Source organism: Mercenaria mercenaria, chromosome 6, assembly GCF_021730395.1.
Source record: "Mercenaria mercenaria strain notata chromosome 6, MADL_Memer_1, whole genome shotgun sequence".
Taxonomy (NCBI): Eukaryota; Metazoa; Mollusca; class Bivalvia; order Venerida; family Veneridae; genus Mercenaria; species Mercenaria mercenaria.
The window spans coordinates 22,059,008-22,072,233 of record NC_069366.1 but is presented as its reverse complement, the minus strand read 5'-3'; the positions used below and the strand labels follow the sequence as shown (position 1 = coordinate 22,072,233).

Sequence of the window (13,226 nt, the reverse complement as noted above, 5' to 3'; positions counted from 1 at the left end):
CTTTCAATACATGAAATAATATCAGTAATCGTGATGTTGGAGCAAAGAATGTCAGCAGCCAAATGGATTTGGAACGGAAAAGAGAGCAAATATTTTTTGTTCATAACGTAAGGAAATTACAATATTGAACCCTTTTCCATACAGATATATTGACTGGGAAGAGGAAAGAAAAGTACAAATCAGTTTTGGACAACTATAGTAGCATTGTGAAACGTATGGTGTGTGGAGAGGTACTTCATTTTGCAGGAGACGTGAGGTCTGACAAACTTACAGAGACGTTGTATGAATTAAGGGCACTAGAGAAAGACAATAGATTAGCTGTGACCGGTGACATGTATAGAGATACAGAATATGAGGACATTTTGGCGAGGTTAACATTTCTGTTTTGTTCTATTCCGTAAACTTATCTGAAGGTCATACTCTGTATATATGATTACGTCTATAAGTAATAGACTTGACAAATTTAAACATACCTGGAATACCTTCATATTAATCTGGTATTGTTCCCCAATAGTTCACCAAAATACATAGAAAAGAATAAAACTTGTTGCAATTTCTTTGCAAGGCCTGGCTATGCTGTCAGGGTACGATATAACATATTGCAGAAGTGAAGTTGCTCAGCTGTCAAATGATGTGATATTAAACATAAAAAGCAAAACACATTTTTTACTAGTTTCGACTCAAAATTTATGTATAGACTGAATCTGCTGTAAGTCACATTATCGATCTCAAAGTTTACTATAGGCTTATTTCCCTCATCTCTGAGTAAAATAAAAACGGTGAAAAAACTTAGTCTTCCTGTAATTTTATAGATTCTGACTAAATACGATTTTTAAAACCTTTGTTTTATTTTTTTCTGCAAATTTGGAGATAGATCAAATTTGTAAGAGAATACAAAAGATATAATGACAAAGCTGCATCTCTTTCTCTGGAGTTAGAGCATTTCACCATTTAAACTAAATGGACGTAGAGGACCTCTTGACAAATGCATACTAATGAAATGATGTTAGTATAGGTGTATGATAGGTCAGTATTTCTTTCACCACTAATTATACTCTTGAGGTATTCAAAGTCCTGGAGATAAAGCAGTTGTTAACGATATATTCAAACAGAGATATAGGTAACGTCATTACGTAAACTTGTCTCGAATGACGCCACTATAAATGAATCCTTGCTACTGAGTCACAGAGCTCGTCAAGACGAAAAAAAAACATGATATAAAAATCTCGCGTTTTGTTTTTAATTTGAGATAGAGCTATACTGGTGTAAGAATATGCAGACACATTGTGTTCTATGCTTCCAATGGATCTTTTCACTGATGTTATTATTCATCAGAAATGAAATAATACAAACGACGTCACGCCAATGTCAAATAGTTGACAAGTTGACAAAACTGCAAATAGTGTGTTTATATCTTTTTTATATGTGTAAGTATCCTAATTCTAAAAATGCGTGACATTTGCAAATTATGTGCTACTAAATAACTTTCAGTTTAACGAGTAGGTCTCTGGTTGACTTATTCTTTATTGCGTTGCTATTTTATTTTCTGGTGTACAGATTTAATCCAGTAATGAGTAATGCAAATTTATACCATAATATCTTTTTTTCTTTTACTGCACCTATAAATGGGCTGATTTATGGTGGAACAACGTGGGTGAAATGTATGTAGTTTTCTAAAAGTCACCATCTTCTATTTTTCTTTCTATCGTTCCCGAAAAACACCCAATATAAAACTGGTGCAAAGAAAAAATGTTTCAAATAAAATATATTAGTTTTTAAAGGATATTTTACATTTACATTCACTGAAATAAAATCATATTGTCGCTCATACTTTTTTTTAAACTACAATGCATTAAAATGCTTTAATTTCTGATTTACTGTAACAGTTATAATCAGTTACGTATATCTGTTTTTAGACTTTGTACGAGAAACAGCCCGGATGCAAAGACGTTGGTCTGTGCATTAGATAATGCTGATATAGATGACAAAGAGCTTGAAAATACGTGCAAAAAGGTGAAGAGGAATTTTATAATAGCATATACATGTATATTAATGCAGAAGTCTACTTTCCTTGTCATTTCATTTGTGCAGCTAGAAAGTACCAAAGTCTTCGTTCGAGACTGGTATTTTACTGAGACTAAATTTCAGGGGATATTTCAGTGGATTTTACCATTTTTATTTACACTTTTCATTTCATAACTTTTCATAAAAAAGTACTATTAAAATGTAATACAACAATTTTCCGCCGTGTCATTAAACGCCTACTGGTTTGGTTTTGGATTTTATATAGAGAATATTAGGTTACTGTCTTATAAATTTAAATTTATTAAGTGAGTCGGAGAAAATATAAAAGTCGAGGCTCTGCCGAGACTTTTATTTTTTCGTAGACGAACTTTCCTTTTAATGATAAATATGATCAAATATACTGATGAAATTCTACTTTCAGTTTTAATTACATAGCTGCTGCATACAATATGCAGACATTTTGTTATGTTTTGTTATTAATGTTAAAACGGTTATGATATATATTTCTGCTTGGAGGACACGATCTCAGTCAAAGGAACGTATTTGATGAGATGATGTTAATCAGACATTAATTTTGTATAAGTCATCCTCGTCAGTACGCCAGTTTTACTTCTGTGTAGATAAAGTCTCAAAAAATTGTACGTTTTACATACTATGGCAATATTCTACAACTCCCAATAAGTGAAATAATGAAATAATATATGTTCTGTATTTTCATCGTTCTTCTTTGACAGATCAGAAATTTTCCGTCCCTTTCTCCAAATTCATTGGCAAACAACCTTCCAGAACAAGAATGGACGCCCAAAACATCAGAAATGAATCTGCTGTCTCCTCTGAGATTCGGACGTAGTAATAGAACTTCCCCTGTGACGGTCCTCACCGAGATGGTTGCTGAAGATCTACTACGCAGCCAACCACAGATCGGCTTCCGTAATGCAATATCCTTGTTGTCCAATAAGGTGGTTCCTAGTCCAACTCTTATTTTACCACCAAAAGGGGCAAATGGATGCAAGACATCTGCAAATAAAAATCAGAACTGTAACGTAGTCTATACGAAGCTTCAATCCAGGCCATCTGCATTGACAACAAAAGTCAACCTGTTGAACTAGGGAGAAGCCAATAATAGACCATGATCTTTCCGACTGACGGTCAACAGACTTTGTTTATACATAAATGATTGTCTTCTGTTTGTTTAGTGAGAGTGGTAGAACAAAAATGTGATATTGTTTGTGTTTAATGTAAACCTAAAATAAATAACATTTATCGTAAATCTGTGATATAAAGTGAGAAAAGGTATATTGGAGTGGGAGACTATCTGTCGATACAGTCTTGTTTATTCATCGTATTGCTTGAATTCGGGGTGGCACCTTCCCAAGAAATGCATGTGTTACTTTGAGTTCCTAACATTTTATACATCTGTGTCATTGATTGACCAGTTTCTCGTCCACTTTACAGCTGACTGCATTGATAGTTGACAGTCAATTATATCAGTTGTAGCTTTGTACGCATTTTTTCAGGTTTAGGGTTCCTTAACCTTTTCGAATGTCATGCCCCCTGCATGTATCCCGAATACAGCATATACCTGTATCACCTTGTATGTCCAACTCTTCTATAAGTAAATTTTCTTAATTGGTCCTTTTTTCTGATATTTTCATGAATCGGCATGAAATCTAGTTTTAAACATTTATTGCAGAATTTCTTTACACTTTGTGTTCTGACTGAGAAACCAGTATAAAACAGAAATATGTATTAAAAATCATAGGTAGCCAGGCTTGATCTTGAATTATCTGTCCTTGAAAATCAGAAAATGCTATAAAATTCAATTTTCAACTTTTATTTCTGTTTCAGACTTCATTTGCAGTCAGTATAAAGGTTTAAAACATTCGGTCCATGGGAAGGACTAGGACTCTGCGGTATCATTTTGTCATGTTCGTAGGACATTTGCAACAGTCTCTTTATTGACATGGGGCAAAAATGTTCTTACAGAAATAATTTCTTCTTTAAATTTTTTTACAGACAGAGAATGAAATCAAAAACAGAAATATGAAATAAAACAAACCATAGGAACCCAGCCTTGGTCATGAAATATCTGCCCTTGAAGGTCGGAAAATGCTGAAAAAAATCTACTTTCAATGGCAGATAATTCAAGATAGCCTGGATACCTATGATTTTTGATACATATTTCAGTTTTAAACTTGTTTCACAGTCAGTACATAAAGTCCAAAGAAATTCTGCCCGTAGGAAATTTTTTACCCTATATACATATAAGCAACTGTCCCATTTCCCCTTAATATGACTGAAGTGTTTGGAAAGTACTCTTCTGTTTCAAAACACTTCTATGTCAAACTCAAATAATATAGACAAGGAAGCGATTCAATCTTGAATTGAATTTTAGATTATTTTTCTGATTGTGTTATGGCTTTCTTTGTTTTTGATCTGAATAACGCACACACTAGGCCTATCACTCACTATGTGGCAGTTTCTATTCAGTATTTTTGCTGATCTGTATCTGATATTTGCTGTTAGTCATCATCATATACTAATACCTCAGCCCGGGCCAACTGCCAATAGTCAGCTTATGTTATCCATTTCCGTTTGTATTAAATAACAATATGAATCATTTAACATCCGTTTTAGGTGACTGAACGTGGTAAAATAAAGGTCCGTTTCAAAATTTTACCACACTGGTATAATTATGTCTTATTTATTTTGCATACCCTACGTCTGCTAAATTATAAATCTTACTGAAAGGCATTTCTTTTCGCAAAACAAACATTTAAAATCTTTTTTTTTAAAGTAAGCATTTTTCATGACTTCCTTTAACAGAAACATAGAAGCATTTTCACCTAATCGGTCAAGTGAAAAGTTTCCGTAAGTTGTTGTTACGATTCTGCTGAAACTTCGAAACTCTTTCTTTTTATTCTAGGTATTGATGATGGGTATTGAATATTCCCATAAACTTATTAATAAATACGGCCTTTCGTGTATGACTAATGTGCACGTGCTTTTAATGTGTGCTATATCAGAATGAGTAAATTAGATATTTTGCTGGCAGATATAAACATAAAATAAATTTTACATATGTAATGAACATAGTTAATCGCACATGTATGTATGGTAGTACGTTTTGAGACATTCACTGTAGTCATAAACTGTAATATAGCTATGTAAGAAACATAATTATAGAAAGTCACGTTTGCAATTTAACTTTACAATTATGCTATAAATATAATCTGTCTAGTGTTACTTCATCAGACAAAACTTCTCATTTACATTAAGTACACTACATTTTTCAATCAAATATCCTAATGCTAAGCCTTATTAATCCATATCACTGATAATTAACTAAATTTCATTTATTAAAGTCTTCATTCAAAGGGAAAACTTCATTTCATTGTTTTATTCCAGCGATTATTCCAAATTTTATTATCGCCATTCTTAGATATACAAGTGCAAAATATTCTTAAAATAGTAAACACATTATAAAAAGGGTGACATATAGGTCTATTGGGCCGGGTGTAAATTTCATGTTTCTTGTTTGTAAGTACCATACCATTGTTTTACACATGTCAGTATAATAAGTAAATTTCTTATCTTATCTTATCTTATCTTATCTTATCTTATAAACAACAGAGCAGTTAGAATATATGTCCTGATCCGTCTGCTTTTCCAATAAGAGGAAGATATCTAGGTTGAGAAATCGCTATATAAATGTTAACAAATCAAATATGGCTGAGGAAACTTATCAAGAAGAAAAATAGAATTAACTAACTCAACATTGAAATGAAAACTAGGTCTGAAACTGAAGAGCACTGGAATGTTCTGTATACTGTAAATGAGAAAATAGGCTAAAACCCGAGGATATGGTTAAGTTCGATGAACAGTAATAATATTACAATATCACATTACGGACATGTATAATCAATTGTAAATCCTGGGTTTAAATCAGATACGTTTTTAAAATACCATGTAAAACCAAAATGCCGACCTGCTTTTTGGTATCTGCTAAATTTCATCGTGTAATTAGACTTTTCAAAAAAAGGTTAATGTCCGTGATATCGATGTCAATGTACTTGTATAAATCGTAAAATTGTTGTTTTTGTTTGTACTTTGATACCAGGTACAAGCTTCGGTGTGATATTTCTGTGTATTGTATATTGCACTTTTGGTAACAACATAGGATTTTCCAAAATATTGGGGTTTTTTTTTTTAAATAGCCGCCACAGAATCTGTTGGTTTTACAAAAATTTGCTTAAAATTTCTAATGATACATGGTCTTTATTTCGTATAGCACTTAAATTCATAGTAGAATTGCTATTTTCATGTGGGAATTTTTGATATTTTTCATCCGCATGAAATCTCGAGAGAGTTTAACAATCTGACTAAAGTACATCTCCTATTATGCTACGCATAGGATCTGAGAACGACCTATTCATAGCCTCGTTCTGACGACCCTTTCGCTAGCCAATCAGAACTTAACTTACAATATCTTGCAAATCTACCTGTAGCCTTGACTTTTGATATTTACAATTCTTATGTCATAATGTGTCAGGTAGCCGGTTAGATCAGTCGGTAGGCCACTTACTTTAAAAGCGAGGGGTCCCGGGTTCGAACCCTGGAATGACTGCACATTTTTCTTACTCTTTGACATTCGAACAAGTAGTCTGATTGGTTAAAATAAAAATAGCAATACTGGAAATCCAAAATATACAGAAGACGTATGTGAATGGGTCGTTCTCAGATCTTCGTTTAGAAGATCAAGTACTTTAGTCAGATTGGAGAGTTTAATTACTGTTGATGACATATATTGAGAGGAAAAAAACATGTTTGATTTTTCTGTGAAAACTACAAAGATATCTGAGAAATGTAAAGGGTACAACACATTCGTAATATTGTTCCTTTTTGCGCGATATAATCATTTAGATTAAGGCAATCTGACTAAAGTACTTGATCTTCTAAATGAAGATCTGAGAACGACCCATTCACATTCGTCTTCTGTATATTTTGGATTTCCAATATTGCTATTTTTATTTTCGCAAATCTATTTTTGTTTGAACCAATCAGACAACTTGTTTGAATGTCAAAGTGTAAGAAAAAATTGTGGTTAATCCAGGGCTCGAACCTGGGACCTCTCGTTTAAAGAGCAACTGCCCTACCGACTGAGCTAACCGGCTATCTGAAATCTTTCGACATAGAAATTGTTGATATCAAAGCCCAAGTCTTTATAAAGCTTACAGAATGCTGTAAGGTAGCTTTTGATTGGCTAGCGGAAGGGTTATCAGAACGAGGCAATCAATAGCTCGTTGTCAGATCCTATGCGTAGCGTAATAGGAGATGTACTTTAGTCAGATTGAGATTAAGGTATCTCATAATGCTTTGTGAAAGTACACAAACCTATATGTCGATGGAACTGTATTTAAACGCTCTTAACAGGTTAAATAAAACTGATTATAAAACTCGTGACTATAAAAAGATATGTCATCAAAGGGAATAATATGTCGAACCCGTATACCCATCGTTTAAATGCACTTTACACACAATTTCCCTTGTAACAGGTTTTTGTTAATGATTTGTTTAAATTTTTATTACCTTTTTGTATAGAAAAGGGGGGTTACAACCCCTGTTACTGCCCCTAAAATTTACTTAAATGCAGATGCATGGTTCATGCGGTAAAATGTTTGGGTACAGGGGCACCCTTTGCTAAAAATAATCGATGATTACTTAGATATATTATTCTCTTTTGTCACCTCTATCCCTTTAGGTCATAGGGAATTTCATTAGTGTCGTTTAGAGATGGGGAGATTTAGGTCGCTGACTTTGAATCCTCGCCAATGTGGGTTCGAGTCTTACTCGAGGCGTTTAGTTTTTCACGTGAGGAGGCCATCTAGCTGGCTTCCGAAAGGTCGGTGCTTCTACCCAGGTCCGAGATGAAAAACGCAGGGGCAGTGACACCTGGGAGCTTCCTCCACCACCAAAGTTTGAAAGTCGCCATATGACCTACAATCGTGTCGGTGCGACGTTAAACCCAACAAAACTTGCAAAAAATACAACCGGTTATGTGCATTTTCTACATTTATAAAGAATGATACATACTTTTGAAAATTTCGGGTTATAAAAATTTATAATGTGTCATACCGTTCCTAAAGCAATAATGATGAAACGGTGATACATGATGATATTTGAACCGAAACTCGAATATTGACAATTTTACATACACACTTTGTCAAGGCACTTGACTTAAGGCAACACACATATACCATTTCTTTATCAGTGTTGTATACTAGTACATTATCTGGAACAATATCAAAATATACCATATACTACGCGGGCATGCTTATGTTATTATTTACCCATGTTATTATAGATTTTATAATATCACTCAACAGTTTCGTCTACTGTCTAATCAGTTTATTAAACATGACATATATACTTCATATAATTCATTAATATTAACTTCTCTTGTTGACTTTTAATAGTCATTCATTTATAACAGAGTATTGTTAAACCGTAAACTTTTCTTTTTTTTCTTTTTTTTTTTCTTTAATTCGGAAATTATATAGTTGGACTGTTGACATGTGTCCCAGGGAATGTTTCAAATGAAAAGTAAAATTGTGGGTATTAAGCTCCCGATGTCATAAAATTTACCCTCAAGTTTGCCGAGATACTGTTGTTTACTTCCTCGGTTCAGGACTCCCTGTACTTTCCTTTTTCTTGTACAATTATGATAAAATAATTTAAATAGATACATATCTGCATCAAATTTACAATCATCATATACATTCTTTACATGTATTAATCGATAACCTATACTGTGGCCAATTTAGTAACTTGATAAGATAAATTAGGTGTCGCTTATTCAAATCTTATTTGTCTGGCCTCACCGGGAATTCCCTATGTAAAATCCAATGACCTTCAAGTGCACTTAAAACGCATGCGTATCAGGTTGAAACCAATGGAGATCTAAAGACCATTACAAGGATTGTGGAAAATCCCACTGCGCAGTATATATATATGTGTGCTAGCTTATACAATCATACAATCATTTACACAAATCGTCAGAGACAAAATGGCGGATAAACGTAATAATATGTCTGAAGACACTGACTTAGAATGCGATTTTGTCGATTCTGTACAAACTCATAAGAAAGAAGGACTTACTGATGTAATGCCGAAATATACGAAAACGTCTGAATATGGTGAAGGACGGGTGGATTCCGGAATGATAAGCATGGGGGATAGTCTGGAACATTCGAGTGTGAAGCAGGCTGATAAATCTCCCGTACAGTGCTCGGAAGCTTATGAAATAGAGGAGAAATTTAATGGTCTGCGTGTTAATGAGGACGATGAAGGGGTTTCTATGACAAGTTTAAGGTCATATGACAGTGAGAACTCTCAGGTTTCGCTACCGGAACCACAGGAAATAGAAGTCGATTTGAATGCTGTGGATGAGGACGGTGACACCATAGTTCATGTGGCAATAGTAAGCCTTATGAACGAGTCTGCATTGGCACTCATTGACCTTGCACTTGATGGTAACTGTTTGAACATTCAGAACTATCTTCATCAGTCCCCACTTCACCTTGCAGTGCTAACAGGCCAGGTAGATATCGTTCAAACATTGGTAACTAAAGGAGTGGACGTGACTCTTCGTGACCAACAGGGAAACACACCTCTCCATATCGCATGCAGGAGAGGAGACAGGGACTCGGTAGCGTGTCTTGTTCAGTCGTTCGGTGACAATGCTACTGCACGTAAAAAGTACTTTTCTATAAGAAATTGTGAAGGGTTAACATGTGTCCATGTGGCGTCCCAGTATAAAGAATTCATCATATTGGGTCATTTGTTTGCTAAGGGTGCTGATGTCAACATCGGAGATGCTAAAAGCGGTAGAACCATGTTACACTATGCCGCTGAAAACAAAGACATTGAAACTGTCACTTTATTGCTCACACATCCAAAAATTGATGTAGACTGTAAAACATTCAAAGGAGAAACACCGCTGGTTCTAGCGTTCTGGAGAAACTATCAGGACATTGTGAAAAAACTGAAGGCAAAGGGAGCATGTTTCAACTACGATCTTTTCGAGGAGTCTGACGATGAAAACATTTCCTGAATTGTCTCATAAGCCCCCTGTGGATGAGATAGTTTCAGTCGCTGTAATAGCACGGTTATGCCATAATTCCAGTGCTTGCACTGGAATAGATGACAAATGGGCGGGATGTGTGTATGCTGAAGTAGCAAATAGATTTGACCTTTGATCACAGTTAATTTTCTTATGTTGACTACATACATAAGGTGAAGACTTTAACAATCGATCGAAAGTGGACGATCTAATTAGAGGATACTTTATACACTGATGCGGAAAACTTGGTGGAATCGCGATATCAATATATTGATATATTAATATTTTGTTGTAATATTGTGTTGAGTTATTAAACAGGCCAGTATTTTGAAAATTTCTGTTAAGAAATAAAAATTTAATTGATCATTTTGTGTTTGAATTGTTTTGCTTTGTTAAGACAGCTTTTGTTGCTCCAAGGTATGGATATATCAAACTGCTTGGTTATTTTCGAATTCTGTTTCCAAAGAGCGAGTATATATCGCAATATTTTTATTCTTGTTGTTCTTATTCTAAGTATAAACGTATACGAATCATATTTAATGGCTCTGTAGAGGTTCTTACCTTTCTTGAAAATACTCTATATCTATATCTACTCTTTAAAAGCTTTATATGCAGATGGTTGGGGAAATGGTGCAAAGGTTTTCATTTCACACGAGTGTTTTATTGCCTCATTTTGTTTTACAACAATTCATATTTTAACCTATTTCTGAATTTCAACATAGGCCATGATCTTACCAAAGAAGTTTTTTTCTAACTTTATTTAATCAAGCTGTCTTCAAATACATATCTGTGACGAGGTGTTATACTCAAAATTTGAAAGTATTTACACTAAATTTTAATGAAGATTGAGCATCCGTCGAAAGTAATATAAGATCACCGGTTTGTTTGAAAAAGCATTTTCATTCGGAATGCAAAGTCAGTAGTATATTTCCTTCCCTTTATACTTCTGTTTTGTTAATGAAACCTCATCCTCCGTAATAAAAAGAGGGGATTTTTGTCAAAAGGAAGTAAGTACGGAAAATTTAAAATGGCGCCTTCGTGACTGAAACTGCTCAATTTGCTTCATCTTGCAAAATATCCATTACCAAACTTAAATTCATATTTTTATCAGATATTTCAGTTTTAAACAAGGATGTTAAAATTTCGAAATTAGCGTAGTTTTTTTAGCTCACCTGTCACAAAGTGACAAGGTGAGCTTTTGTGATCACGCGGTGTCCGTCGTCCGTCCGTGCGTCCGTCCGTAAACGTTTGCTTGTGACCATTCTAGAGGTCACATTTTTCAGATTGGTCAGAATGTTCACCTTGATGATATCTAGGTCAAGTTCGAAACTGGGTTACGTGCCATCAAAATCTAGGTCAGTAGGTCTAAAAATAGAAAAACCTTGTGACCTCTCTAGAGGCCATATATTTCATGAGATCTTCATGAAAATTGGTCAGAATGTTCACCTTGATGATATCTAGGTCAAGTTTGAAACTGGGTCACGTGCCATCTAAAACTAGGTCAGTAGGTCAAATAATAGAAAAGCCTTGTGACCTCTCTAAAGGCCATATTTTTCATGGGATCTGTATGAAAGTTAATCTGAATGTTCATCTTGATGATATCTAGGTCAAGTTCGAAACTGGGTACCGTGCGGTCAAAAACTAGGTCTGTAGGTCTAAAAATAGAAAAACCTTGTGACCTCTCTAGAGGCCATATATTTCATGAAATCTTCATGAAAATTGGTCAGAATGTTCACCTTGATGATCTCTAGGTCAAGTTTGAAAGTGTGTCACGTGCCGTTAAAAACTAGGTCAGTAGGTCAAATAATAGAAAAACCTTGTGACCTCTCTAGAGGCCATACTTGTGAATGGATCTCCATAAAAATTGGTCAGAATGTTCACCTTCATAATATCTAGGTCAAGTTTGAAACTGGGTCACGTGCCTTACAAAACTAGGTCAGTAGGTCAAATAATAAAAAAAACCTTGTGACCTCTCTAGAGGCCATACTTTTCATGGGATCTGTATGAAAGTTGGTCTGAATGTTCATCTTGATGATATCTAGGTCAAGTTTGAAACTGGGTCAACTGCGGTCAAAATCTAGGTCAGTAGGTCTAAAATTATTAAAATCTATTGACCTCTCTAGAGGCCATATTTTTCAATGGATCTTCATGAAAATTGATCTGAATTATCACCTTGATGATATCTAGATAAAGTTCAAAACAGGGTCACGTACCTTCAAAAACTAGGTCAATAGGTCAAATAATAGAAAAACCTTGTGACCTCTCTAGAGACCATATTTTTCAATGGATCTTCATGAAAATTGGTCAGAATTTTTATCTTGATAATATCTAGGTCAAGTTCAAAACTGGGTCACATGAGCTCAAAAACTAGGACACTATGTCAAATAATAGAAAAAACGACATCATACTCAAAACTGGGTCATGTGGGAAGAGGTGAGCGATTCAGGACCATCATGGTCCTCATGTTATTATTTCCAGTGTACTCATTTGTGATTTTTGCACAGTTTAAACGGCTTTTTCATATAAACGTGATTTTTGTTCTGTGTCCGGCTGCTGTCCCCATCTGTGTTCGTAATATGAATGTTATAGCAAGCTGTATTCCAAAAACTTACGTCGCAATCTAAGAACCTAGCTTCCCAACTGAGAACGTCCTCAAAAGAATTGTGAAAATTTCCAAATCTGGTGCTAGTAGTTTCATCTGAAAACATAGGTTAACATAATTAAATACAAATCTTTGAGAATATTGGTTTTCAATATCATAGATGATCACATCCTGAAATTATTTGGTCATAACTTTTTTTGAAATCTTTGCTTTTAGCAACACAAAAAAATTAGATGTGACATACCTTCATACAAACTGTTGTAACTTGTCATGACATATATTAGAAGAGCCGTTAACCCTTACCCTGCTAAATTTCTATAATGAACTTGTTCATCTTACAATTTGGACTGGATCGTTAACTGTTTTAAAGGGGGTGCTTACCAAAAATATACTGACTGAATGGTGAGCAGTGCAGATCTTCACTGGCCGCAAAGGCATAATCAGTCGTATCCAGCATGATAAGGGTTAAAGGTATAT

The 13,226-nt window shown here is 34.6% G+C and overlaps 2 protein-coding genes and 1 long non-coding RNA gene across 4 annotated transcripts in view; 2 read left to right on the top strand and 1 right to left on the bottom strand.

The window, feature by feature from the left end:
• Nucleotides 1-3,659, top strand: part of LOC123549436 (titin homolog) — a 24,445-nt gene extending 20,786 nt beyond the window's left edge. For both annotated transcript variants that reach the window (XM_045337539.2, XM_045337540.2), the window contains exons 7-9: nucleotides 145-370; nucleotides 1,917-2,013; nucleotides 2,760-3,659. In XM_045337539.2, coding sequence (XP_045193474.2) covers nucleotides 145-370; nucleotides 1,917-2,013; nucleotides 2,760-3,134 — 698 coding nt within the window. In that variant the 3' untranslated portion in view covers nucleotides 3,135-3,659. The remainder of the gene's footprint in view (nucleotides 1-144; nucleotides 371-1,916; nucleotides 2,014-2,759) is intronic.
• LOC123549439 (uncharacterized) lies at nucleotides 2,432-13,226 on the bottom strand. Its single transcript, XR_008371287.1, has 2 exons — nucleotides 12,760-13,226; nucleotides 2,432-3,042 (listed from the first exon to the last, which is right to left on the bottom strand). It is a non-coding gene; the product is annotated as an uncharacterized LOC123549439 (long non-coding RNA).
• LOC123549438 (NF-kappa-B inhibitor alpha-like) lies at nucleotides 9,015-10,513 on the top strand. Its single transcript, XM_045337541.2, has one exon. It carries the CDS (start codon nucleotides 9,092-9,094, stop codon nucleotides 10,136-10,138), a length of 1,047 nt encoding a protein of 348 aa, XP_045193476.2. The 5' UTR covers nucleotides 9,015-9,091; the 3' UTR covers nucleotides 10,139-10,513.

Excerpts from the sequence above, each read along its gene's own strand:
- LOC123549438 (XM_045337541.2), top strand. The coding sequence starts at position 9,092 with ATGGCGGATAAACGTAATAATATGTCTGAAGACACTGACTTAGAATGC.